The 27,555-nt window shown below is 33.6% G+C and overlaps 4 protein-coding genes and 1 pseudogene across 5 annotated transcripts; 2 read left to right on the top strand and 3 right to left on the bottom strand.

The window, feature by feature from the left end:
* Nucleotides 1-981: 981 nt before the first annotated feature.
* On the bottom strand, nt 982-3,961 carry LOC18111215 (aminomethyltransferase, mitochondrial). The gene is made up of 4 exons (XM_006389525.3): nt 3,703-3,961; nt 2,521-3,099; nt 2,079-2,197; nt 982-1,760 (listed from the first exon to the last, which is right to left on the bottom strand). Exons 2-4 carry the CDS (start codon nt 3,079-3,081, stop codon nt 1,214-1,216), a joined length of 1,227 nt encoding a protein of 408 aa, XP_006389587.1. The 5' UTR covers nt 3,082-3,099; nt 3,703-3,961; the 3' UTR covers nt 982-1,213.
* Nucleotides 3,962-7,583: 3,622 nt separating this feature from the next.
* Nucleotides 7,584-11,319, top strand: LOC18111216 (uncharacterized). Of its 2 annotated transcripts, XM_006389527.3 has the most exons (7): nt 7,584-7,870; nt 8,597-8,864; nt 8,953-9,072; nt 9,166-9,324; nt 9,867-10,039; nt 10,501-10,606; nt 10,999-11,319. In XM_006389527.3, the coding sequence occupies exons 2-7, from the start codon at nt 8,622-8,624 to the stop codon at nt 11,026-11,028; spliced, it is 831 nt and encodes a 276-aa protein (XP_006389589.1). In that variant the 5' UTR covers nt 7,584-7,870; nt 8,597-8,621; the 3' UTR covers nt 11,029-11,319. The 2 variants fall into 2 exon arrangements, with proteins under 2 accessions (XP_006389589.1, XP_024467561.1); XM_024611793.2 differs by lacking the exon at nt 7,584-7,870 and having other exon boundaries at nt 8,715-8,864; nt 8,953-9,058.
* Nucleotides 11,320-15,403: 4,084 nt separating this feature from the next.
* LOC18111217 (glycine-rich protein 5) lies at nt 15,404-15,857 on the bottom strand. The gene is made up of 2 exons (XM_052445380.1): nt 15,661-15,857; nt 15,404-15,548 (listed from the first exon to the last, which is right to left on the bottom strand). The coding sequence occupies exons 1-2, from the start codon at nt 15,855-15,857 to the stop codon at nt 15,404-15,406; spliced, it is 342 nt and encodes a 113-aa protein (XP_052301340.1).
* Nucleotides 15,858-17,532: 1,675 nt separating this feature from the next.
* LOC18111219 (uncharacterized) lies at nt 17,533-20,290 on the bottom strand (annotated as a pseudogene).
* Nucleotides 20,291-23,566: 3,276 nt separating this feature from the next.
* LOC18111221 (rhamnogalacturonate lyase B) lies at nt 23,567-27,493 on the top strand. Its single transcript, XM_052445379.1, has 15 exons — nt 23,567-23,608; nt 23,679-23,800; nt 23,968-24,018; nt 24,116-24,235; nt 24,332-24,451; nt 24,578-24,719; nt 24,816-24,986; nt 25,194-25,349; nt 25,514-25,620; nt 25,812-25,902; nt 25,993-26,134; nt 26,259-26,415; nt 26,566-26,682; nt 26,993-27,113; nt 27,200-27,493. Exons 1-15 carry the CDS (start codon nt 23,567-23,569, stop codon nt 27,491-27,493), a joined length of 1,953 nt encoding a protein of 650 aa, XP_052301339.1.
* Nucleotides 27,494-27,555: the final 62 nt, after the last annotated feature.

Raw genomic sequence — 27,555 nt, 5'->3', positions numbered from 1 at the left:
AGAAAATCAGTCAAAATTGGTTGATTTCAAATTGTTTTTTAAACTATTTTTAACTTGAAAAAAAATATTAAATTAATATTTTTATTATATAATATTTTTAAAAAAATATATAAAAAAACATCATTTTAATACAATTAAAAAGCCTCTTTCCGCATTACCAAACTTTAGTTGAGATTATGAGTATCACCTTTCGTCATAAAAATTGTAAGGATGAGATGTGCCAAGTCCTCTTGGGATTGTTATTGGAAACACCAATAGTGGATAAACAAATTGTTCATGGTCAAGGGTTAAAAATAAATTTGAGGATTTAATCAAGCTCTTGAACAGTGGCCGCAAATGAGAGATATGTTTGAACATCCTGGTGGGCAAGCGCTATGTGCTTTTGCTTTTCTTATATTATGGGCTGACTCCGTCGCCCATCTCATCTTTCCAAAGCATGGTAGCTGCAGATGTGTATCGGTCAGCAGATATTCGGTATTCCAAAGGTCTTTAACCAGAAAAGGTCTATTACAGAAACTCTAAAATACGTTGGAATTCTATTATCTATCCTTTGTTGATCAAGAGACAATGGCCTTGGACTCGCACAGTTGATTCTCACAACTTTTGAAAGCCACTTTGCTTTTCGTGTAGGCTTAGAAAGGCTTTGGATTTTCTGAAGGTTTAGAGATGCTTGGAAAAACAAGCCATCGGCTTAAAAATAGTTGAAGAAACAAGCCGAGAGGCAATGAGCTTGCACAGCTGATTTTCACGTCTTGGGAGCTGTGTTCAGCAGCAGCTTAGACATGGGGATAAAATATTCGCATAGCTAGTTTTAGCTATCCAGTGCAGGTCCTCGTGTATAGTAACATACCAAGACATGACAGTTGACACACCTTTTTTAAGAGCTTATAAGCCACCATACTAAAACCACTACCTCCTATATACAGGAAAGGCTCACAAAATTCTTTGCCAAGCAGTGTAAAGGGGCGACGGTGCTTGAAATGAGCAACACACAAAGAAAGTAGATGTGGTTTTCATTTATTATCATGAAATTTGTTCTCATTTGGAACGATGTAACACAATCATTCCAGTCAACTAATAATGAAAATATAAACAAGATACAGAGAACAACTTGGAGACAGAAATAGGGGAGATTTCGTGGATCGAGTTCATCGAAAACAGGTCAAAACAGGAACCAATTAGAAAATGCAGGAACTGAAGTACGAAACCTGAGTTAAGATGGCTTGTAATATTTAGTTGGTACAAATGGCTTTTTTGTGACAACTCCATCATAGGCCTTCCCACGTACCAGTATTTTCGCTTTGGTGCCTGCCTTGTGGAAACCAGATTTCACGTACCCCATGGCTATATTTTTCTTGAGGCATGGGCTAAATCCTCCACTAGTAATTTCTCCAATGTTAGTCCCTTTCTCATCCTGAATCTCACTGTGGGATCGAGGAGGTGGACCAGTAGAGCTAAATCCTACAAGCCTGACTTTTGGACCTTCTGCAAGTTGTTTGAGTATTACTTCAGCACCCAGAAAGCCGCCTTCTGCCTTCCTTCTCTTCCCTATCGCCCAATTCAGTCCTGCCTCTACTGGTGTTATGTGCTGTTCCATGTCATTACCATATAAGCACAGCCCAGCTTCAAGTCGGAGACTGTCCCGAGCACCAAGCCCTGTCAACCTTACTTTTCCTTCAGATTTTTCTAGGATTGCTTTGGCAAGATCCACTGCATTCTCTGAAGGAACAGAAATTTCAAATCCATCTTCACCAGTGTACCTGAAAATGTCAGCAAAGAGGCAGAAGAAATCCATCATGTCCAGTAAGAAAAACATAAACATGGAAAGACATGGTTTAAATGACATTATTTACTAATTTCTTCTTCACGATGTCAAAATAAAGGGGTACAGTTATAGACAATTACCATGTTCCACTCATTTTGTTGCAAAATAAAGAATAGGGGAAATTAAGCACCCTCAAAACGCAACGTCTACAAGAGAGCTATTCTCAAGCTCTTAATGCTACATATAAATGGTCATAGATGTGCATTCCATATTTGAGGACATATAAATTAGGAGAAACCAAAACGAAGTGTACCCTGTCCTAGTAATAAAGCAGCGCGCTCCATTGATGTCTGTAATACGGAACTCCCCAAAGTATACCTTGCTCAAATCCTCTTTTGTCAGGTGTTGGAGAACAGGGGCAGCAAGAGGACCCTGCACCACAAAAAAAGGTAACTCCGTAAGGCCATGATATTAGGACACCGTTGCTCCTGAAAAGGTTTGGCAGTGGCATACAATAGAAGAAGAAAGAGTAGTTCAAAGCACAAAGGTATTATTACAATGCGGGATAGTACACATTTCAACAACCTGCCAGACATGCTTTAGGCGTATACTAAAGTCACGAATTACTTGAGAGCTGGATTCAAATAATTTATTTTGCAATAATTCATGAATATCAAGACACAATAAAAGATCCAACGAGGAAAAAAAAAAGAAAACAAAAGAAGGAGAGACAAAGATAAGAACACAAAACTGACCTGGAGGGCAAGAAGAGATCTCTCATCGTGGATGTGCCATGAGACATCTCCACCCTTTGCCTTGAATGACTTCATATGTGCCTCGATGTGAGCAAGATCCTTATCTCTACACCCTGCATTCACAACTATGTACATGTGATCATCCGTCACCTTGGTGATCACTGAATCATCAATTGCTCCTCCTTTCTCATTAGTAAAGACAGTTAGAGTCCCAGTTCCAGGTGCAAGCGCAGCAACATCAGCAATAACAAGTTTCTCTAGGAAAGGAACACAGTCCTTTCCCTTCAGGCTAAACCCACACATATGTGAGACATCAAAAAGGCTACCATTCTGTCTACAATTCACCGTCGATTCCATGATGGAGTCCTTGTACTGAATGGGCATGCCCCACCCAGCAAAAGGCACCATCTTGCCACCATTAGCAACATGGAAGTCATAAAGGACAGTCTTTTTCAGCTCAGCTTCTGAGGCAAAGTATCGACGTCCCACAGCCTTCTTATCAGCCTGAGCAAGTCGGCGGGTTATTGATAGGCCAAGTTGCCACAAACCTCCTCCCCTCATCTTCTTAACAGAGTAAATCTAATCAAAACAACAATCATATGAACTCTTTGATACAACTGGTGACACCGAAATGAACATACCATAATCAGCGCAGGCCAAATACAGAATAAAGGTTGGATTTTTATCATGTGTATAAACATAAAGATTGGATTTTGATCATATATATGTTTACATATAATCAAACCACAAAGAGACAAACGATGCCAGCAACTTAAAATCAGAGCAAAAGGGCTCACAAATATGTTAGTGTCTGAGAGAGGAGAACACAAGGAAACTAGGACATGATTTACAAGCCACTGACATTACCTATCACAAACGAACCAAAACATGCAATCCAGGCAACACACTAGCAATCAAAACAAAAATGACAAATCTTTCACTTCCCATTTCCAAACAATATCTCAAAACACAATCAACAATCTAAAAAGAAGCCAAATGCAAAATTGAAAATGGGTTTTCTAGATCTCCTTCAAATACTCATTACTCACAAGAAGCACCATCATTCAATCTCAAACCCTTGTAAATAAATCACATATAAAAAGAGAAGATGCAATCTTTACAGCATAATTGCATAGCAAATGTCATGAACATGAAAACAGAACAATAAATAGAGAAGCTTACATGGTTGTTCGTGGTGGTGGTGAGTGTTGTTCAAAGGAAAGCAAATCTTGGAGAGCTCAAAAGAGCATCTCATGCAGTGGAGTCTAGATGGATAGAGAGATAAAATATGGCCACTCTTATATGTGTTGGACATTATACTATGTTTTTTGTAGCAAGGATGTTTGGCTGGTGTGTGTAGTAGTGGGTGGAGGAGGGTGTCTCTGCCAAATCAAGATACAGCCATCTCTACAACCCCATCGCTAGTGAGTGGTGCTCAGGACTATCGACTTAGCAGCCCAATCTTATTTTTGTTTTTTTCTTGTTTTTAAGGTTAGAATATTTTCATATCAGCAATCTTATAATAAAATTGTATTATTTAGATATCTTGACAATATATTTTTCTCATTTGTTCCTTCTAAATTTGAAGTTAGTTTTTTAATGTTTTCCTATAGTTATTAGCATTTAATCTTGGATTAAGAAAAATGAAATTCTTGTAAACTTATTAATATAAGTATAAATAGTCTATTTTCAAACTTAAATTATATATATATATATATATATATATATATATATATATATTAATTTGAGAATACATATTTAACCCTAAAAAATAAATTAAATATGAAATAATAGGGTTTAATTATTGTTTTGGAAAAAAATAAAAGAAACAGAAACAGAACATACTTGATTTAAAAAACATAAAAAAAAAAAATCTGTTTACAAAACAATTTTAAAATAAATTCAAAGAATTTTCATTACCAACGATACGCTACGGTTTTCAGTTTTGTCACTATCTTTTGTTTGTTAAACTGTTACTCATTGCAGCTGTTGCCACAGATTCATGTGTACCTATTAGAACTTGGTATCATTAACAGTACATAGAGGAAAAGAGGAGAGGAAAGAGGGTGGTAGGTGAGATTTGAGAGGATTCCACCAAGTCATGGAAAGCAATTGGCAGTTCAAATTTGGCTGCTGTATCTTGTTCAATTTCTCAGGCCAGCTTGATTTTCATTTTCAACAAGAGTCAAGGTGAGACCTTGTCGAGTTGCATGCATTTAGCAGGAGGCTAAGGATGATCGTGTAGTTTTTGTAAATGGATCTGGCTATGCTATGCTGACAAGTAGAATTAAGTTTGTATCTGCCATATCCTTTGCAGATCAAGTTCTGTGGGTATTTATTTTACACAATTAGGACTACAAATGAGTTCTCTATTTCTTCTTTCTATATACGAACGCTCCACAATCTTGTCAAAATCTGAAAACGAGTGACAAGAAATTTGTTGTCAAGAACAAGGCAACCCCATCCGTCAGTTGTACAAGATTTTCCCTATAATTTCAGTATTGTATCTCATGCTTAAGATAGACATTTTGAAAGATGATCAAACTCTTCGAAACTAAACCAGAAAAAAGAGAATAACTTGTTCTTTTACTCCTAACCATAATACCAACAAGTGTTCGGTGAAACAGAGAAGAAAACAGGATCCAAATCTGAGTCTCAGTGTCTCACCTTTGATAATTACCATAAAAATCATTTCCATGTTGCATTACAATCTGATAATCACAAGCATTTGTTCATGTTTTCTAGCATTTGCAATCGCTGCTTGAAAAAATATGCTTATGAAAAACTAGAAATTATAGCTTATTCTTAACTAAGATTTCAGAATAGAGTGGGACTCGTGTAAAAAATCATTTCCATGTTGCATTATAATTAGCTAATCACAAGCATTTTCTCATGTTTTCTAGCACTTGAGGGGTTTTTTTTTTTTGGGATCAAATACCTTGCTTAATTAAGTGTGTGTTTGTCGTTATGCTAGCTTTTTTATAATTGAGGTTTGAAAAAATAGCAGGTTTAACTATAAATTATAACTTTTTTTAACTAAAATTTAATAGCAGAGTTCTTAGTATGAGTCATGCAAATTATGGTGGATTTTAAAATGATAATTTAAAATTATGGTAGCGGTAATGGTTCAAAGCAAGGTTGTCAATTCCGTTTCGGTAGGTGTTTCGTTTTTTCAATTGGAATGAAATGTTCCAGTTTCGGAGTGTTTCGGCGTGTCGTTTCGGGGTTGTACTGTTTTTTATATATATATATATATATATATATATATATATATATATATATGTATAAATTCAACAAACATAATTCAAATTCAAGATAAATTAATTATAAATTATGCAATACAAACACAATGCCAAACCAATATAATTTCAAAATTTAAAATATTTCTAAATAGTCAAGATTAAATAGATCTTTAACTTAAAGTAATTCAACGTAAACAAAATATCAAAATATTATGAAAGTAAAATGTTTTAACACAAAAATTTTAAATATAAAGTTAGGTCAATGTTATGAAGGCTAATGGAATCTAAAGAATCCCTTGTTTTGCTCAAATTCCTACAAAGTATAAACATGAAAAAAACAACATGAATATAAACCATATATATTAGTGATAAATCTAATTTTAAAAAATTAATATCATTGTTAATAAAAATAGTAATAATAATTTTCAATATTATTATTAATATCATTGTTACAGAAAATAGTAATGAAAAAAAGTTTTTTATAATTGGGTGGTTTAATTAATTAAATTGAATAAGGTTCAATTTGATTCAATGACTTTTCAAGAGCGGAACGGAACATGTGGAATGGAACCAGAACGTTCCGGGCGGAATTTAGCCGAAAAATCCGGAACGGACCGAGATTTAAAATGAGATGAAATTTGTTTCGTTTTGTTCCGTTTTTTGAATTGATATGGAATGTTTCGGCCGTTCCAGGCGGAACGGAATGAAATTGACAACCTTGGTTCAAAGTGCTTTTTGTTTGAAAATACATTAAAATAATTTTTTTTTATTTTTTTAAAAATTATTTTTAATAATAGTACATCAAAAAATTTGAAAATATAAAAAAAAATATATAAAAAAAAAAACCCTAGTCTTTGACTTCCAAACTCTATTTTGGATTATTGAGCTTTCTTTGATGACTTTTTATGAAACTATTGTGCTTTTGTAAATTTTTCCTGCAAGTCTTTTATTATTGCAGCTGCCACAATATTTGTACCAGTATATTTTGATTAACTTATCACTTTTAAATTATTGATTGCAAGGTGGTAGTAGGATGGTTACAAGCTTACAAGGAAAATTATTGTTAGGAGTTATTGACATTCTTAAAGCTCTAGCTTCCATGTTTGCTAGCAATTGAACTACTGTGGAAACTAGATGAACTAAAACTAAATATTAACCAATCAATATATATAGATATGTAACCCTTCGGTATTATTTGCAAAAACATCTAAGAGTGTTCATGAACTAGGATGTAAAATCACAAGGGTAATTAGGCAAGTTTTCCACATCAAGAAATTAGATGAATGTCTTGATTTTGTTAGTAGCCAACCTGTTCTGTACATCGAAAAACTAGAATGAGAGTTTCTACAAATTATGTTGCATTAGACGCGGTTTGTGATCATATGGGATAATATCAATTTTGAGGCTTTACCATGTAGGATATATACTTTAGAACTAGTTTATTTGATGAATATTTACGGATATAGTTTATATTTTATTTATTATTTATATGATAATAAATTTATATTCATCGAGTTATATATATTTATTTAAATATTTAAATTATTTATTATTTAATAATGAAAAAAATCCATCATTTAAGTTGATATAATTATTAGTACTAATTTGAGTATGATTTTGTTATATGATTGTAGGAGTAATGATGTAGGTTTTCATTTGTAATTTGTTAGCATCACTTTTTTTTAAAATAGTTTTTATTTAAAAATATATTAAAATAATATATTTTTTTATTTTTTTAAATTTATTTTTAATATTAAAATTATTAAAAAATAAAGAAAAAGAAAACGGGTTCTTAAATATCGATCTTTGCCACGCAAAATCCCAGCAAAGGACAAAGCTTTCAAAGTCACAGTCACCAATATAGCGATTTTAACAACAATAACCAGAAAAAAATTATGGTGGAATCAAGCTATCATTGGAATCTGTCATAGCCATTCAATAAATTGGTGGCTTAAGTACTTCCCCATATCATTCAAAGAGATTCTTTCTTTCTTTCACTCTTTATTAACCAACCAACTGTCCACACTTGAGTTTTCATCAAATTGTCGATTGCATCGTTACCCTCTTTGCTATATTGCTGCTAATGAGCTTATCTGAATCTAGATAAGGTAAAGTTCATTTCTTTTGATATGTTGCTTCTTTATTTTTATTTTTAAAGTTTGTTGTGTTTTAATGGCGTTGGAGTTCAAAGATTGGATTTTTATGGCCATAATCCTTAGAGAAGAAAAACCCATGTCTTTGTTTGCTTGATTTTTATGGTTGTAATCTTATTGGAACTGAAACCCATGTCTTTGTTTGCTTGATTTTTATGGTTGTAATCTTATTGGAACTGAAACCCATGTTTTTGTTTGCTAAACTTCTGGTTGGTTGCCTAGAAACATGAGGGTACTAGAGAAGGAAAGTGATATGGAAGTGGCACTTGATGTGTTTGTAGGTTATGAATGTTCATAATGAGAATTTGTTTATAGTTATTAGCTAATGAAAAACTACTAAGCATAAGCATGAAGTCTATAGCTTCAATTTTCTTATAGTTGATGAAGCACAGAGGATTATGGAAATCAATTAGAAGCTTCTTTTGTCTAAATGAGAACTCAAACTTCAACAACAGGGCTAAAACTTGAATGTTTTTACCAGACTTTTTGTTTGTAGGGGGGGGGGGGGGGGGGGGTGAGATAGTATTGTTTTCAGTGTGTTTCAGCTAAATAGTATCCTGAAACCAATTTTGGGACACAAAGACTAAGTGTTGATTTAATATCATCTAAGCAAGGATTATGATTATATCTGAATTTCGTTGTCTTCTTAAACAATATGAGTGTTTGTCTTCTGTTTTGAAGGTAATGAATTTATGATGGTTTAGCCATGGGAACCATCTATCCATCAGGAATTATTAGCAAGTGCAGCGCATATCTGGGTGTTAACACGCATCATGATGCTTCTTTTTGCAAGATTACTTATGTCAATACTTTGAGGACTGCCTTTTCTCCTAGAATTGTATGTGGTCCTTGCAGTAATGTAGCGAATGATTCCACAATTTCTTGGAAGGGGTGCAGCCAATTCAGAACCCATCATGTATTACAGCGACTGGCTTCAAATAGGTGGCTGGTAAGTATCAGTGAAGCTTCAGGGTTGAAGATTTCTTTTGATTTGAGTTTGATTGGGCGTTCAGTAATGGTTACATTACATGCTACAGTGCCGATCACATGATTCTAATTCACCTGATGATGAGTATCGTTCTTCTCGAAACATAGCAATCAGTTTGTTTAGGCGATACAGGAATGTTATTGACCGTGGAGGAGGTGACAACTTAAAAGTATATTCAGCAATTTAATCTTTATCCATCATTATGTGGGTCTCCTTTTGCTGTCATTCCCAAATTACATGTTTGAGTGATGCTGCCTGTCAGGAATTTATCAGTGCTGGAGTGAATGCATATGCTGTTGGCTGCACTGAAGAAGGATTACGTAAGGAACTTACTGCTATTAGAGAATCTGGTGATGAAATCGAAGCATTGCAGAATTATGGTGGGAGCACCAGTGTGAAGTCCAAGATATTTGCTGAGGAGGTAAGTTAATCCTGCCTTGTTGGCCTGTTCAATGTATGACAATATATACTTAAAATTAAGGATGAATCAACACCATGAAATCTAATACGCCTCAGTGTTGCATCTTTCTTTCTAGCTGGGATATTATAGGCTTTGAACTATTTTTTAGTTAATGCTTCTCTCACCACAGTAAGGATCCTTGACATGCACTGTCAATATTATATATGGCGGTTTTTATTGTTGCTGTCTTTATGTTGCAGCATTTGTTTGAATTTATAATAGATACTGTAAGGAAGAAGACAGACTGCTAATAAAAGGAATCCACGCCCTATCTTTCTGTTGTTATGAGATACCAATGGATGCCAGAAGAATTATTTGCATTTTTTGTTTACGATCTTTATGTTCCCAACAAAACTTTTTGCAACCTGCATTTCTATGAGTATTGTGATTTGCAATGATAGTTTTACTGTTGATCAGATAAATCTATTACTAGGATTACAAGTTATAAGGAAATGGATGATGGGCTAACTTGTGGCATCACAATTTCTTTTTTCAAACTGCAGGTTGATGAGTGTATTCTGTGGTTGAGCATTATATTTATCACAATCTTGTGTACACCACAACCAACTATAGTTCGATGGTCATCTACGCCTCCAGTGTCAGATGACATACGGCTTCAGTGGAAAGGGTTTTGTGCGATCATAGCAAATGCTTACTACATGAGAGGAATGGCATGGTGAGCTGCTTTGATCACATCTGTTTTGCTAGTATTTTGTCTAAGACTCATTGATATCAAGCTTACATGAACTTGTTACATGGTTGGTGTGCTTCCTTGACAGTCCAATCAAAGTACCAGTAAAATTTGGGTTATAACTAGTTTTTTTTGTTGGTTTAACCCATATAGAGGTTTCCCTATTGGTTGTTTGTGTGGAATGAGTAAGACCTCACCGCAAAATTTTCCAATTTCAGTTACATAATTTTCTTTCACTATTGTTTCAAATTGTTTGCTCTCAACATTGGAGTCCTGGTCATTTCTCAGTTTCATGTGTTTGGAAAGGACATGCCTTCTTTACTTCACCTGGCACTTCATTTCTACATCTAAAAAAACAATTGCATTTAAGATTGCATGACTGGACTCAACCTTCTCTTTCTTTTTTGCATGACTGGACTCAACCTTCTCTTTCTTTTTTGCCAAAGGCTTCCAGTTAAGACGCTTCAGCTAGAACAAATGGCAGTTTCAGGACGTGCTGAGGAGCCATCAGTTGTTGCCAGCCGAATGCGACTTGTTTTCAGCACACTTGAGGTTAGCATACTTTGCCTTCATTTTTCAGTTAATGAACAGAGATCTAATACAAAACCTTCTTGATGAACACCATACAGAACCTGCTGCCTGTTTTTGACAAATTTCACTTCCTGGAGAAACATATAGACCTTAAGTCATGAATTTTTTTGTAAGTCATGTCTTAGTTATTAGTCTGTCAAAGTTACATTTCTTGAGAATTACTACCCCAAATTCATTCCAAGTAATGATGCGTTGCCTAATCTCTTTGTTAAAATACCGATGATTGGTTGAAGGAATGCTTTGTAAGTGGGAGCATGGAGTGTTGGGTTCAGAGAAATCACGTCCTTGAATATGTTGTATTTTGCTATTGTTTTCTCATTATACCATTTGGAACATTGATTTGGCTTGTGCAGGTAGTAAGTCCACAATGGCCAAGAGTCTAATACAAGAGCTTCAGTGCAGAGATTCTTCTTTTCCCTTGATCTAGATGAAGCTTCCGGTTCCAGTTACTCATTATATGTTAGTGCAGCTTTACATTTTAGCAATTTCTTAATGATTTTTAAGCAGAAATGCCCATATAATAATAAAAGAGTCATAGCATGTTTGATGTATAATCGATGGCATGTAAATTTGCAAGGATTCAGCCAGAAATATTCAAATATTGTTTCAAGTGATTGTTAATCAACACCTGAAAATAATTTGGCTAGCAATCACACCATGGTTCTTCTTGTCCAGTGTGAATTCCACCACTTTATGGTTCTGTGGAGATAATTGTTGTTTCCAAATGTTCATTATAAACAAGGGTATGGAATTTCAGCACTATGAGGTTTATTTTAGGCGATTCCAAGGTGGTTTTCATCTGCTGTCTGATATCTGTGAGGTTGTATGGTCAATGACATCAAGAAGTTTTATAAACACGGGCTAGAAAGTTTGAATGATGCCATTCTTACGGTGTCTGGCAAATTTTCGAGTAGAAAAAAGTTGTGGACTGGAGCTGTGTGCATTACAGAGCTCCCATGCTTTATCAGGGACCCTGCTAAAAGATCAGGGAGTAAGAACCTGCAGATTATGTACATGCAGTTACTCTGCCTTGGTCCGTACTCAAAATAGCACGTGGAAAAACTTTCTTGCAAGGTAGCACAATTGGGGAAATATAATACATTAACTGGTTACGCAACTCCCAGTAGCGCAACCAATTAACATTCAACAAGTGTGCTACTCCCAGTAACCCAATTTTATTTTACAAGTCTGTACTTGCCATTCTACACCTTCGTTCCTCGTTCTCCTTCAATCCAACTGAATACAGAATACGCGAGGAGGAAAAATTTTGAAACAGGAAGGAACAAGCATGCATTTGAATTATCGCAGCTAGCAGCAGAGTCGTTTTCTGACTTCCTTGCACGCCAGTAAACTGCATTAGCCATTTCCGATGCTTTCAACCGATGCATTCAAATAAGATAGTGGAAGTGCAGCATGAAGATGTTGATACTAGCTACAATAACAGAGCCAGTGAAGCCAGTCCCTTGTGCATTGATCCAGGCCATAAGGGTCCAAGAGGGTCACTGACAAAGAACTGAATTTCTAGGTGTACAACATTTATCGTTCTAGCTAGTTCATCTAGCTCGCCCAACATGCGTTCCGGCTTGTATTTTACTGTGTCTACCATGGCCGGTTCTGGGTGAGTCATGTTGACTCACTCGATGTGTGTTTTGAGTCGATTAATGGTGTATTTGATTTTGCAGTTAAACCTGTTTTTTAGAATATACTCAAACTACTTTTCTCTTGAAAAAATATTAAATTAATATTTTTTACCTGTTTTTAGATAAATATGATGTATTGATATAATAAATAAATAAAATATATAATTTTAATGTATTTTCAATTGAAAATCATTTCTATATAACACAAACTAAATCATAAGTTTGAACAATCATGAACTTAGCTCTTGAATTTTAATTTTTTTATTTGAGTAACTCAAACTATTTTTTAATTAAAAATAGATATTTTAATAGTTTTTTTTATCACATGTGATCTTCTAAAAACAAGACATATATTGTGAAAACACATGATTTGAAAAAACATTAACCGAGAGAGAAAAAAAAAAAAAAAAAAAAACCTAGACGAAGAGGCCTATTTCTTTTAATAAAAAATAGTTCCAATTACTTAAATCAAAGAAATTAAAATTCAGAAATTAAATTTGACTCAATAGTTATATCTAATTTAGCTTCTTGGGTCTAAGGAGAGATGGGGGTTTGAAGCTGGTGTGGTATTATTATGGGCTGGGATGGGCTGGGATGAATTGGGCCTATGATCGAATAAAGTGTTTATTGAGAAAAAAATAACTATTTTACTATAATATTTAAATTAATAATGCCTAAATATTTTCATTTTTTTTATTAAGATGAACTTATTGTATTCAGATTGGTAATATGTGGATAAGAAAATATTATTGTAAAAGACACATTTGATGTAATGATATGTATTTTATGAAAATTTTGAAATGAATAATTTTAAGATGAACTAAATATTATGAGATATGTTTAGTGAAAAAACCCCAGCCTATATACATCTCGACTTTCCTTGATTTATTGTATCATACAAAATCATAATCACCTATATATATATATATAATAATAATAATAATAATAATAATAATAATAATAATAATAATAATAATAAAAATAAAAATGGTTAGCTTCAACTTAAAACTCTATAAAATTGATAAACACTAAAAAAATATTTTATTGGAATTTAAACTATATTTTTATCGGCATTTAAATTACCAATAGATTTTCTAATTAAAAGCAGTAGGATTATTATAATTTTTTACAACAACGGTTTTAATGGATATAAAATGTTAATTATTACTAAAAAATTGATAAATGCTAATAAAATATTTTGTAAATGTTTAAGCTATATTTTTATCAGTAATTTAAATTATTTAATTATTGACGGGTTTGCAGATGAAGAAAGGTTTAATATAATTTTTTATAGCAATGGTCTTAATGGTTATAAAATGTTCATTGCTTTCATGTATCCTGCAGGCATCTGCTACAATTCATCTCCTCAATAAATGTTCCATTTCTTTAAGCAACCTTGTGTTAGTTTTTTTTTTTTTTTTTTAAAAAAAAGAAGAAGCTAGAAGCAATATATTTTTTTTTTGATTTACGTGGGTGTCCGGGCCAGCTTGCGCGCACCACGACTAATCCCACGGCCCACTGAACACCCTGCAAACCCAGTGGGTATGTAAGGCACCGCGGGGATGACAGACGTGCGCATGAGGACTCGAACCCAGGAGCAGTGGAAGGAGACAAGCCCCTCCCACCACCAGGCCAAGACCCTCAGCGCGAAGCTAGAAGCAATATTGTTTTCACAACTCATGGTGGCATGATAGTATTCGTTTTTTGTGACGCCAACTCTCTCAGAGGAAGCAATATCCATTGCATAATTTGCACTTTTCACCAAGCTTGTACGTAAATTTCAAATAAATTCACTACAAATTAAGTTCATGATGGAATGATGCTAGGCAGTATCCATCTAGGATGAAGATCCTATACAATTAAACTGGTAAATTTAGAAAAATGAAAGTTGAAAACAAAAGTCATGAATGCATTGCTTTTGATCACGATAGTGCAAAGCCAAATGTAAGAACATGGTTCCATAAGTTAATGGCAAATCTAGAAGTTGGGTTTCAGTCTGCTTTGCCACCATGTCATCGTACAAATTCTTGGGACTTATTTTAATTAAGACTTGTACAAACATTTAACTGTATCATGGATATATAGTAAATGATTGATGATTAATTAAATTAATTTTCATGTGAGGTTTTTTTAATTAGGGTGTGTTTGAGATTGTGATAACGGTTGCAGTTCAAAGTGTTTTTTATGTAGAAATGCATTAAAATAATATTTTATTTTTATTTTTTAAAAATTATTTTTGATATCAGGATATCAAAACGATTTAAAAATATATATAAAAATAATTTTTAATAAAAAATAATTTTTTTTAATTTGAGGGAACATGGTTTGCACTGCATTCGCAAACATACCCTAAATAATGATTAAAATTGATCTAACTAATAAAATATATAATCCAATTTAACAATTGAATGAAAAATTATATTTATATATTTTTATTAAAAAATTCATTTCACTCGTGATAACTTTTTCTTGAACTTATATTATATAATAAATTCAAAGTTCTATTTTAATAAGGTGACACATGAAATGTTATTCTATTTTTAGCCAGGTTATTTATATTAAGGTTGTATTTGGTCCAGTGCGAAAGGGTTAAAGAAAAAATGTTAAAGTATCATAATTTTAGAATATTGATATGTGAATAGTATAAAAAATGTTAAGAAGTGAATTATTTGATAAAAAATTAATGAAAAAACATTATGGATAATATTAATGAAGTCAAAATTTAATAATTAGATCTAAAAATAATATATATTAATAAATTTAAAATGCATTTTAAAATGGATGGATTAAGAATTTAAAATATAATAAAGAGTAATCTAAGATGGGATCAACCGACCGGCATATATGGATAATCGATGAAAATAAAAAAATACAATGACAAATATAACATAAATTAAAACACAAATGATGATTCCCACAACATTTGAAGTGATTTCATTGGAAAGCAATGGTTTCAAGGATCAATCATGTAGGATAAAGAAATCCCAATAGAAATCACCTTATTTAAGATGGAGAGATTTTGCTCATTCCCTAGCATATTATTATTAAAACCATAACCTACGTACAAGACCCCGTCAATAAGCAGCACACACAGAAGATGATAATATTTGAGTGCTAGTCAAGGCCGTGCACCTCCAAACCCACCTCCAAACCCACCACCGTAACCACCACCTTTCCCACCACCTTGAGAATCACCGCCCCCACCGCCCCCGCCACCTCCACCTCCACCTCCACCTCCACCTCCACCTCCAGACCCAAATCCACTTCCAAAGCCGAAGCCAGACCCTCCACCTTTTTTACCACCTCCACCACCTCCCCCTCCTCCTCCCCCTCCTCCCCCGCCCCCTCCCCCCGCCCCCTCCCCCACCACCAAGCCTTCCCTTTCCAGCTCCACCACCAAAACCAGCTCCACCACCAAAACCAGATCCAGATCCAAAGTCATAACCAGGGAGATAATCAGAGTTGGATGTCTTTTCCCCATGAAGTGCACCCATCTTGCTCATTGCTAGCTTCCTAGCATCTGTGACAAGAACAAGTGCAAAAAGCAAAGACAAAATAAGCCTTGTAGCCATCATTAGGAGAAACACCTTGACTAGCTTGAGACGATGTTTTCTTATGCAATGACCAAACCAGTAGAGAATTTATATAGAAGTAGAACTTCGAGATGTTAGTTGATGAAATTAAGGGTGTAGTTGAGAATTAATGTTGCAAATTCTACACATCCAATCATCTACACGCCGTGCTTATAAAGTTAATAGAGCCATCTGCCTTCAGTGAAAAACTGCCCCCACACTATGCCACCCCTCCATATCAATCCTTGATTGATTAACCTAGCTTTTTGTTAGCTTGTAACCAAGAAGAAAGACGAACCAAAGTTGTAGAAAAACATATTTCCACAGGACCACATGCATTGATCACATATCATGTTCGTTCGTATTGATGCATTCTCCAGAAATTTGCTTAATAAAAACATTCCCTGAAGTATCATTTTGAAGATAATAATATCAGAAGAAATCATTTACATGCATCCGGAAGGAATGATCATGCCCCATGAGCTAAAACAATTTAACTTCGTCGATTGATTTTGAAGCTTTTACGTGAAACTTGCATGAATATATTATCTTATAACTCCAATATAACGTAAGAGAATCATCTTAACATAGAATTTATGTTAAGTTATCAGCAAATCTTCAAGAATATATTATCCATATATATATAAAATGAAAGATGAGCAATATTAATTAATTAATTAATTAATGCACAGGACCAGCTAGCAGGCATAACTTTTAATGAAATAAAACTGGAATGACCAGCTGGCTAATTTGAGAATTGCCAAGTAGTTTTTTTTTTAATCAGTAGAATCTTTTTCGGTAACAGGGAATGAGGTGGTTATATATATGAACAAAAAATGACCCATTTGCAATAAATCGCCGATAAATAGGTTCAATATTTTACTGCCGACAATTTGGGTGTGGCACAGGAAAAGTTATAATTCCTTTCCACGGTTCTATAACATGACAAAATATTTAAGACCTCTTGACTTTTTCCATTTATTGTCTGCTCAATTTATTGCATATACATCTGGAAATTTACGTATGTATTTAATAATATGATTGAAAGTATTTTTTAAAATGTTTTTTATTTGAAAAGATAATATATAAATTTTAATATTTTCTTAATTATTTTAGAACTATAAGAAAAAAATATAACATAATAAAACATAATTAATTTGATGTTTTTGTTAAATAATATATTTATTTTTGTTAAATCAATCGAGGAGAATTCTAATCTTTTTTTTTCATGTTTATATTTATTTTTGTGTTAATTAAATTGTTTTAACAGTTTATCAATACTAACATACTAAATTAAAATATCTTAAAAACATTATCAAATCATATATCTTATTAGTTAATTCTCGAGATTCAATCTAAAGAGGGATGGCCATCATACTTGTAATTAATATTTGGAAAAAAAGAAGAAGAAGAAACACTTAATCATCCAGGCTATTTGCTCGTCAGCACTTGGCATTGAAGAACATTCAAAAGCAGAGACTTGACATTTTAGGTCCCCAGCCTTCTTTTTGTTCACAAATTAGCAAATATACTAACTTCTCAGAACTCTATTTGAATTACAAAGTTGGGGTGATTAATTTCCTCAAGTTCCTGCTGGGACTTACAAAAATGATCAGGTCGAGAGACTTCTCAAGAGGTTCCAAAATGTTGATTAGCGCTTCATAATGTGCTTACATTAAGCAAGAGTGAGCTCAAGAGAAACATCTGAACTATTCTTTGCTTTGCTAAGCTTCAAAAGGGGCTTGGAAACATTTGAGTTTAGGGATGAAGACGTTCTGTCACCATCTATTCTCTGTGCAATCTCAGTTAATTCTTCTAAACTCTGATGGCTTTTCTTGCAACCTGTGGCTCCTGCTGACATCTTATCTTGGTCATTCGTCTCCTGAAATATCAAATAGCATAAACTGCACGTATTCAGTACTACGAAATTAATTTCAATATGTATATTGAGTTTCTTAGGAGAGGGCTTGGAACATATCACAAAATATTAATAAATACTTGACAAGGAGTTGGGAGATTACTTTTCTAACGCAGCTCTTGAGTAGATCAGTGAAGATAATGTAATTATCAGGTTTCTGTTCGCACTCCTCGCTTGCTATTTCTTCATGTAAGAATGGTTCTTTCACTCCCTTTCCAATCCACTGCCCTTTCTTCTGTCTCCTGCAAATATACCCCAAACAGTACTCATATATATATATATATGGTTATTTGATTCTCAATAAGTCTGACCAAAAGGAAAAAATCATTACAAAACAACATGATAGCAGAGAAAAAGATGTAATGAGTAGAAAAGCAAGAGAATAACACATCTCATGAGTCAGAATTTTGACTACTACTATTATTTCATACTTCAAATTAATCTAATTTTTGTGTTCATGATTCTCGGATCCCTGACTGTAAATAAATGTACTACCATTATTAATTGATATAATTATTAGAACTACGTTGTGGAGAAAAAGATTGAAATTGACGAACCTTTGAGATGTCAAGCTAGCATTTTTTAGGGCAAGCCCATTAGCAGGATTATGAACAACTCCACAACCTTGATAGAGAAGTGCCTTGTTATTGATCAGTCCCTTGCCATTTAAACGTTTCTGCTGGCAGCACATTGTATGTGAGAGATAATTTGAATGATGCATCCTAGGCTCCTTACCATTCTTCTTTGCTTCCATAGCAGCTTCTGCGCCAAGGAAATCATGTTGTGAAAATTCGATATTTTAATGAATGCATTTGTGTTCAAATTAAAAGTAAAATCCACTCAATTTTAAAGTTAAAATTTTGTTAAAATTTATTCTTTAATATATACTTTTTAACATGAAATATTAGCATAATTTAAATAAATTATAGATAAATAAATATTTAATGATTTTTTTATCGATATATTTTGAGAAACCCAAAAGCTTTTTAAAACTTTATTCCACTTAGAAAAAAAACAAGATTTTTTTATTTTTTAAAAAATCTTTTTATATAGTGGAAATGTGAGAAGATAAACTTTAGACTCAAAAGACACCCAATTGTTCTTGGGATTCATGTTGAATTTGAATTTATTATAAAATAAGTTTTTGAGCTATAATAGATTATTTTTTGCTGATTTATTTTGAGCTTGGTTTGTATTCATAATTCTTTAGTCAATAAAAAATTATTTTTGTCAGCTCATTATTTTGTTCAGCCTATAAATATTAGAATTTAATCAGTTTTTTTCAAGATAGTTGTTTTAAACTTGGATAGTTTTTTCAATTTAAAAACATTAGAGATAAACCTAAAATTATTAGGTTTAATTATAATTTTACTGCGGGTTATATAATATAAGTTGCTTAGGACATGTCCTTACAAAAAGATATTTGAGTACATTTAAGTTTGTTGAATTTTATTTAGGAATGCACATAAATAATATAATATTGTTAAAGAAACTTATTAAAATTAATTTTTTATTAGTGAATAGCAATAAAAATCTAATTGATCATCAACTACTCTATTCAACTCAATCAAGATTCTAATTTCTCCAATAAATAAATACTTTATTTTCAGTGGGTGTGTGTGTGAACTGAATAACGTAGTGTGTGTTTGGGCATGGAACTGAATAACGTCGATCACGTACTGTTTGCAGCTTTAATGTAATTCTTCTCTTAGATGATAACATTCTGACATATATAAAGTACATATAATTATTCTCAGAACTAGGAAAAATAATTAAGATGATTCATTAGCTTCACATAAACTCATTAATACCATTGATAAACACTGCCATTTCCTTTGAATTTTTCTCCTCTACAAAGAATAAATAAGCATAAATATGATCCATTAATATATAGTTAATACATTTATTATGTACCTTGGATCATCCACTCATGCTTCATGCTCCTGTACATCTGGCCACAAACATACCGAAGCTTTTACTAAAAGCTCTTAATTAAGAGTTATAACAAAGTTTTTTTTTTAAAAAAAAAAAAAAAACTAAGCAAATTAATTTGATCGTAACCAACCTGAAGGTGGCTCTTTACGTGAGATATGGTAAGGTCCTCCACATCCATGATTTGCAGAACCATCTTTGGAGTTGCCCCTATGATGATTAATATTATACAAAACCCCCATAATAATAAAAAAAAAAACATGTAAAAACTAAAGATTATATTCATAAATTAAAAAAAAATAAAGTGAAGTGCTTGTATATACAAAATCTAAGAGCTAACTTACGATCCTCTCCACCGAGCCTTTCAACTGCATGCACAAAGCAGTGATGAAGATCAGGTGTCCAGCGAAGCCTAGGCATTTTTGATCGAACGTAAGGCCTAACTATGGCTGATGATCTCAAGCCTATTTCTTGAAAATTAACTCCAACTGATCGTCTCTCAGTGGTTCTCATGATCACCCGTGTCAAGAGAAGATGATGGAGACCCTTTATTTGGAGAGCTCTCTACTTCAATTCTCTTCATTGTCTCTGGGATTCATCAAAAAGAAAGATAGAGAAAAGTGGCCTGGTCTATGCAATACAAAAGAGAATAAATACCAGGGAGACTATTTGCATAATTTTGTCACTATGTGCAGCTTTTTTCTAATTAGGCCATTTTAGTCATCCTGGGGTTTCGATTACAGAAAGGAAAAACTGGGCAAGGAATTTCAGAGACTTGGGTTAATAATTTTGTTCAAGGAATGCCTCCATGATCATCGTGTGAAAAAAAAGTTGAGAAAACACTTGTATCCAAAAGGTAATTAATTGAAAATCTTGACTTTTTTTACCGCCTTCCCTTTCTCCTCTATTCTCAGCTCCCACTCTTATTGCTGCAGGTTGTACAGTTGCAAATCAAAAATATTCTTGATGAGATCATTTCTTAATATTCGTTCAAATAAAACAAAAGGTAACCCTCTCAAAATAGCAAACTAAACATGCAAGCAACCATTCCCAGAGCAAATTCCCACGCCCAATAACCTAAACCAAACGTTACAGCCAGAAATTTCACAACAAAACAAAGCTAGAAAACCCAGACGTTTGAAAGTGAAAGAACATGGGCACATGACCTAAGCCTTGCATGAACTCAAGGAAACATACCAAGAATTAATTTATAGAATAGTAGCTTGATATAGGGTTTTAAACTTCACCATTGATGGTGGGATTTTTTTTCTCTCTCGAGGTGGAGAGAGGGCATGATGGGAAGCATAAATTAATGGTTTTTTTTTTTGTTTTTCATTGTTACACAAATGGCGAAACAAATTATGAATGTTGGGATGTGACTAAGCTGACAAGAGGTTGGATAATTCAGAAGACGGTTTCAAATTGGGAAATATTCTTTGGATGGATTTGCCACAAGCATGGACTAGTGTTTTATGATATCGTAAGCATAATTAATGATAAAATAGAAAAAGATTTTGGAGAAATCTTGTCTAGATTTTGTGCCAAACCTTTCTTTCAGTCTCATCTTTTCAAAGGAAATAACAATTTGGTGGGGTTTTTACATTATTTTTTTAAAAAAAAAATGAGATGAAGTGAGTTATTATTATAGCACTAATTTTTAAGACTGTAAAAGTTGGTGATTTTTAAGGATGATTGATTTATTTATAGATTAAAGGATTAAATATTAATAAAAAAGAAAAAAATAACTTAACAATGATCATGAGAAACAATAAAGAACTTAATTAATTTGGTTTGTATCTCGAGAAAATAATAATATTGCTTGGAGGGTAAATTTTACCCTCCATGCTAATAATTTTCCTTAAAAGAATAATAATAAAAAAACAGACAATTCATCTCCTAAGAAATACCAAACAGGCTTAAATTTTGTTCTTGTAAAATTGAGCCCTATATAATATATATTTTTTTGGAAGAATTAAGTTGATATATTGAAGGGATTAACCAGGTAGCCAAAAATAAAAATATTTAATCTCCTAATAAACATGATTAGTATTCCTCGGTGTCAAATTGTTACATGAATTTATTATTATGAATTCTTGTTTAAATGGAAGAGGAATTGCTGAGCTTAAGTTTTTATTGACCTAGCTAGTCATAGAGCCAATATATATTCATGAGAGTTGGGGAAAGAGCAATGCTAATTTGGAAAAAATATTAAAAAAGTTCCCTTTCATTTTCACAAAGGAGCTGAAGAAATGTTTGTCATATATAGATCCCAATATCCCTTGATAGCGATGATAGAGAAAAGAATTCTAAGTCCTTGGCCATCCCATCCCTTGAGGTTATCCCTTCGATCTTGGATTCCATGTTTTATTGAATGTTAATGATTGTGACAATTATTTATTATAAATAAGCTGACTGACTATGACAAATAATCAAGCTTCTTTTCTTTATCAACAGTACCATCATTATCAAAGCTGCTGATCAAATCTTGGTGTTTCAAGGAGTAGTAGCCATCAAAAGAAAGAAAGACAGTGTTAGACTAAGGTGGTGTATTTAGCTTTTCGGTATAACCTTTTTTTTATATAGTTTGAAATTAATTTTTTTATATGTTGATATTAAAAATAAATTAAATAAATCATTATTTTTTAATCTATAAATAAAAACCATTTTAAAAATTAACCTCTATTACATTTCTAATCAAACTATAAAATAAATATATATTTGGTAACACGGAATGGTATCTATATTTTGCCAATAAAAACACACAAAAATATATATATATTTTTACCGTGTTGCCAGACGGTGCTTGAGTATCCAAAAATCCTACCATAAGATAAAATATGAAACAGCAATTACTTCCCTTATGCTCCAGGATGGGCTATATCTGTTGCCCGGGTTCGGTTTCCATGACTTGCACCTGTGGTCAAGATGGGCTCTAGGATGGGCTATTAGGCTTCACATCCTGTGGTACGTTTCTAGGCGAATTGGTCTACAGAGACGAATCCCTGAATTTTTTATTCTTTGAATCACATTTGTTTCCAAAATATATTTAATTTATACCTAATTAATTTGGACATGAATCTATCTCAGCTAGAACTAAGGAACCAAGTTTATAGGAAACATGGCTTATAGAACACTTTGATTGAATATTTCACTTTTTAATCTAATAATGACCCGATAAAAAATTATAATTTTTTTTTTGTTAGATTTCTTGTTTGACTCATACAATTTTTTCTCTTAAATTTAAACTTATCTATACACATCTCATGTCGAGAGTAAATTTGATGGTTTTATTTTTTAAGATTCATTTCTCGAGTTGACACAAACACACAGAGAGGGTTAAATTGCGGCATTTTCCGCGCAAAAGAAAAAATAACAAATCTCAATTCGACAACAATGAGGATGGCATCGGATGAGGCTGATAACCTTTGCTTCCTTGTCAATGCTGGCATGCCGCGTCGGGCATGTCTTTAGATGTAACAAAATGTGTGGCAGTAGCCAGCAGGCAGCCTATCCTCTCTTCAATCGGTCCCTGCAACAAGCAAGAAACAACTGCATGGCGTTCCTATCTAATATTACAATGTATCTTGAAGTCAAGCAACAGCATACAGCTAATATTGCACTTCAAGATAAAGAACAATCAACTTGCTGATAATAACAAGGGTAGCCTTAGTTTGCATAGTTCAAGACATAGACAATCTAACAAGACATAGAGGAGCATAAACATTGATTTTATTGTGAAATACACTAATTATCATAGTAAATAACGAATCTAATACTTTAATTAATCATCAAAGCTAGGTTTATTATCAGTCTAACTCGTAAGAAGCAAGGATCGTCACAAAAAGAAAGTAAAAGGATAATGGGAAAGGGGAACGTGAGGTTGATCAACCAAGGTCCATACGTAAGTATACTGTTACACAAATCTTAACTCACCTTCATCTTTCTCTGATTTGGTGTTTAATTTGGTGCAGGTCATGCTAGACAATGATTTGGTGAGGCTCACAATATTGAAACCTCAAGGGTATTTAACAGGAATTAAGTATGGAGGAATGGATAACATTCTTGATCTTCAATCAAATGAATCTAATAGAGGGTAGCCTTCAAAATATTTCCCATTATTATTCACACTTCAATTCATTTTTTAATAGCCTTGCACAGGTGAAGAACATAAAGTAGCGCTACTAGTCCTCGTTTCAGTAATCTTGAACATAACTTGATAAGTCAACTAAAGATTTAACATTGTCAGTATATGATTTGCAGATATTGGGACATGAACTGGAACTTGCCAGGAGGAAAGGACAGATATCAATCGTATGACCATCACTTGGAAATTAACAATAGCTATGATATTTTCTTGTTATACTTTCTCTGAAATGATTCAAAATCCTTATCACCTTGTATATTTCAGGGTAAATGGAGCTGAATATAGTGTGATTTATAATAGTAATGACAAGTTAGAGATTTCATTTAGGAGTACTTATGATCCTTCAAATAAAGGCACCAAACTGCCTCTCAGTATTGACATAAGGTATTTTTATCCATCTAAGCATTCTTTTTTATCTTTCAAGATTAATTTTCTTGAACTTGGATTGATTTTAATATAATTTTCTTTTTGATTCTTTAGATACATATTGAATAGTGGTGTTTCAGGATTCCACTGCTATGCAATCTACGAGCGTCCTGCAGGATCTCCTGCTTTTGATCTTGTTCAGACAAGGATGGTCTTTAAGTTACGACGCGATAAGTAAACTATGTTCTCTATGCTTTTCACTGGCTAATGCCTATTTTTTGTGCATGTTTGTTGGCTTTAATCTGAAATTATTGTTTCGTATTTGTTGCATTGATTTGCTCTCTTATGAAATTGGAATAGGTTTCATTACATGGCAATCAGTGATGAAAAGCAAAGGGTAATGCCGATGCCTGAAGATCTACTTCCAGGTAGAGGAAAGCAGCTAATTGTGCCTGAGTCTGTTCTTTTGGTGAATCCCATTAATCCTGATCTTAAAGGAGAGGTAAGTAGGACACCCTAGGATCGAATGACTATTCGTTCCTTCACCAGCAAGATATTATGTTGATATCAAGCTGCCAAAATGTGTGATAAAATGCAGGTTGATGACAAGTACCAGTATTCAATGGACAATAAAGATGGTGGAGTCCATGGATGGATTGGTTCTGGCCCCGTTATTGGATTCTGGGTCATCTTCCCTAGTCATGAATTTCGAAATGGTGGTCCTACTAAGCAAAATCTTACTGTGCATACTGGTCCAACTTGCCTAGCTGTATGTTCTCCTTCTGAAATCACAGCTTAACACATCTCATATTTACACAACCATGCAGATTTGCTAAACAATGTAATGAATGTTAGTGGGAGAGTTCCCAATGATTAATAATTTCCATCTTGGAAGCCAAAATGTGCAAGAAAAGTAGATCAAACCTGGCAATTGCTGAACAGCTAACTTAAATCTGATGGACTTTTGCTGCAACAGATGTTTCATGGAACTCACTATATCGGAGATGATATAGTAGCTCAATTTCAAGAGGGTGAGGCATGGAGGAAGGTTTTTGGCCCCTTCTTTGTGTACCTTAATTCAACCTCGAATGTTTCAGATGCGTACAATTTATGGATTGATGCTAAAAAACAGGTGCACAACTCGACATATGGTTGGATTTTATTAACCACCAATCCAACTCATCCTAAACAATAATTAATAGATTAATATCCCTGTACCTCTTGTGGAATTTTAGTAGCTATTCTATAGCAAAAGCATATTGAAGGATCTGCTTATTATCTTCTTTTCATTTCTAGAGGCTGCTTGAGGAGGCAACATGGCCATATGAATTTGTGTCATCGCCTTACTACCTTAATGCTAAAGAACGCGGTTCTGCTACAGCAAGACTCTTTGTCCAAGAAAGGTAAATTTACATGAGACTGAGGCTGTGTACTACCATTTATGAAGCATGTTTTTGCATTCAGAACAAAGTAAGGATTTTACGATGATGACTACAATTTCGATGAAGTAGTACGGTAATTTGCTGCATGCATAGCTTATTTTAGACAGAAAGGATGAACTTCAATTAATATCATCGTGAAAATGCAAGCTCAGGTTTGTTTCCGAGTCTCTGATACCAGCTAAAAATGCATATGTTGGTCTATCAACTGCAAGAGCTCAAGGAGCCTGGCAAACAGAAAGCAAGGTTAGCTCTAATTTATTTTCTTAGATTCACATTTCATTAGTTTCTAGTACTTTCAAGACTGGAAAAATGAACAAATTGATGTGCGTGTAGGACTATCAATTCTGGGTTCAAACAGATTCAAATGGAAATTTCACCATCAAGAATGTTATTCCTGGGGTGTATGGATTCCATGGCTGGGTTCCTGGTTTCATCGGTGACTTCCTAGACAATGCACTTGTTACCATATCTGAAGGTAGTCTCATTTGACTCGTATTCGTCGATTATAGAACTTAAACCACAAGAAAATCTCATATGAAGAAAGCATCTCAATTCCTGATGGCACAATTTTCTTGTTTTATGATAACTAAATTCCTCAGGATCAGAAACACAACTTGGAAATTTGACATATGTTCCCCTCAGAGACGGGCCAACAATATGGGAAATTGGCTTCCCTGATCGTACAGCTATCGGTTTCTATGTTCCTGATGCCAATCCCATGTATGTGAACAAGCTATTTGTCAACAGCCCTGAAAAGTAAGCAGTTCGTTTATCTCAACCTGATGATCCAAATCTCTGAGAAAGCCCTATGGTCATGATAATCTGTCAACATACATTGAAAATGGTCTTGCATTTTGGAATTGTGCTGACCTTATCTTTTTCAATATCCTTTCTCCTAAAAATCAGGTTCAGGCAATATGGATTGTGGGACAGATACACAGATGTGCATCCTGAATATGACCAGACTTTCACAATAGGCATCAGTGATCCAAAAAAAAATTGGTTCTTCGCTCATGTAGACAGGTTTTTTTCCTTCTCTTATTAAACCTATCATCACAGTCATGTTATGGTAGTTCTTGAAGAATGAGTCTTCTTTTCAACATTGTACCTCAAATCATGATTCCTGACAGCAGCATGATTCAGTGTAGATTTTACAAATAGACACAAGGCTTGACTCTTTTTATCTCTATAAACCATAAAAGAAAATGCTTTTTCATGGTGGTTTGGTGGCCATTGTTCAACTCACAATTGCACCTCTAAAACTAATGACATCCACTCTTCAAACTCTGCAGCTTATAGTAAATAGCATTTTATGATGTTTCTTCATTGACAGAAGGGTAGCAGATAAGTATATTCCATCAACATGGACAATTAAATTTCTTCTCAACTCAATAAAAAATGGGATTTACAAGCTGAGATTGGCCATCGCCTCAGCAAACCGTTCTGACCTCCAGGTGAAGATTGCGAAGTTAACTGGAAAAAAAAAAAAACACAAAACACTTAAATATTTTCGAAAATGTTAACTCCAGCATTCTTGCAGGTGTATCTCAATGATATGGATAAAGAACACATGGTCTTCCAAGTGATGAATTTGGGAGCAGAGAATGCAGTTTGTCGGCATGGAATTCATGGATTATATCGGCTATTTAGCATTGATATTCCCTCATCTTTATTATTAAATGGAGATAACTCCATGTTTCTAGTACAGGCCAGAGGTGGAGATGCACTTTGTGGAATTTTATATGATTATTTACGGCTAGAAGCTCCTGCATCTCCAGCAAATTCAAAGCAGCGGGAAGAACTAGAATCATTTCAGTTTGACTCTCATGTTTAACTTATTTCAGTTTGACGATCATGCTTTCTAATGGTGATGATCATTTGCTACATTTCATACAC

This window comes from Populus trichocarpa, chromosome 11 (assembly GCF_000002775.5).
Source record: "Populus trichocarpa isolate Nisqually-1 chromosome 11, P.trichocarpa_v4.1, whole genome shotgun sequence".
NCBI classification, from domain to species: Eukaryota; Viridiplantae; Streptophyta; class Magnoliopsida; order Malpighiales; family Salicaceae; genus Populus; species Populus trichocarpa.
Note: the sequence above shows the minus strand (reverse complement) of the source record. Positions and strands in the feature narration are given on the sequence as shown.

Coding starts and splice junctions, on each gene's coding strand:
- LOC18111217 (XM_052445380.1), bottom strand. CDS start 15,857: ATGGCTACAAGGCTTATTTTGTCTTTGCTTTTTGCACTTGTTCTTGTC. Junction 15,549..15,660: donor GGTGGAGCTGGAAAGGGAAG/GCTTGGTGGTGG, acceptor CGGCTTTGGAAG/TGGATTTGGGTCTGGAGGTG.
- LOC18111221 (XM_052445379.1), top strand. CDS start 23,567: ATGGGAAAGGGGAACGTGAGGTTGATCAACCAAGGTCCATAC. Junction 24,019..24,115: donor GGAAAGGACAGATATCAATC/GTATGACCATCA, acceptor TGTATATTTCAG/GGTAAATGGAGCTGAATATA. Junction 26,416..26,565: donor TTTGTCAACAGCCCTGAAAA/GTAAGCAGTTCG, acceptor CCTAAAAATCAG/GTTCAGGCAATATGGATTGT.
- LOC18111215 (XM_006389525.3), bottom strand. CDS start 3,081: ATGAGGGGAGGAGGTTTGTGGCAACTTGGCCTATCAATAACCCGCCGA. Junction 2,198..2,520: donor GATCTCTTCTTGCCCTCCAG/GTCAGTTTTGTG, acceptor TTTGTGGTGCAG/GGTCCTCTTGCTGCCCCTGT. Junction 1,761..2,078: donor TGCTTTATTACTAGGACAGG/GTACACTTCGTT, acceptor TGACATTTTCAG/GTACACTGGTGAAGATGGAT.
- LOC18111216 (XM_006389527.3), top strand. CDS start 8,622: ATGGGAACCATCTATCCATCAGGAATTATTAGCAAGTGCAGCGCATAT. Junction 9,325..9,866: donor CCAAGATATTTGCTGAGGAG/GTAAGTTAATCC, acceptor TTCAAACTGCAG/GTTGATGAGTGTATTCTGTG. Junction 10,607..10,998: donor TTGTTTTCAGCACACTTGAG/GTTAGCATACTT, acceptor TGGCTTGTGCAG/GTAGTAAGTCCACAATGGCC.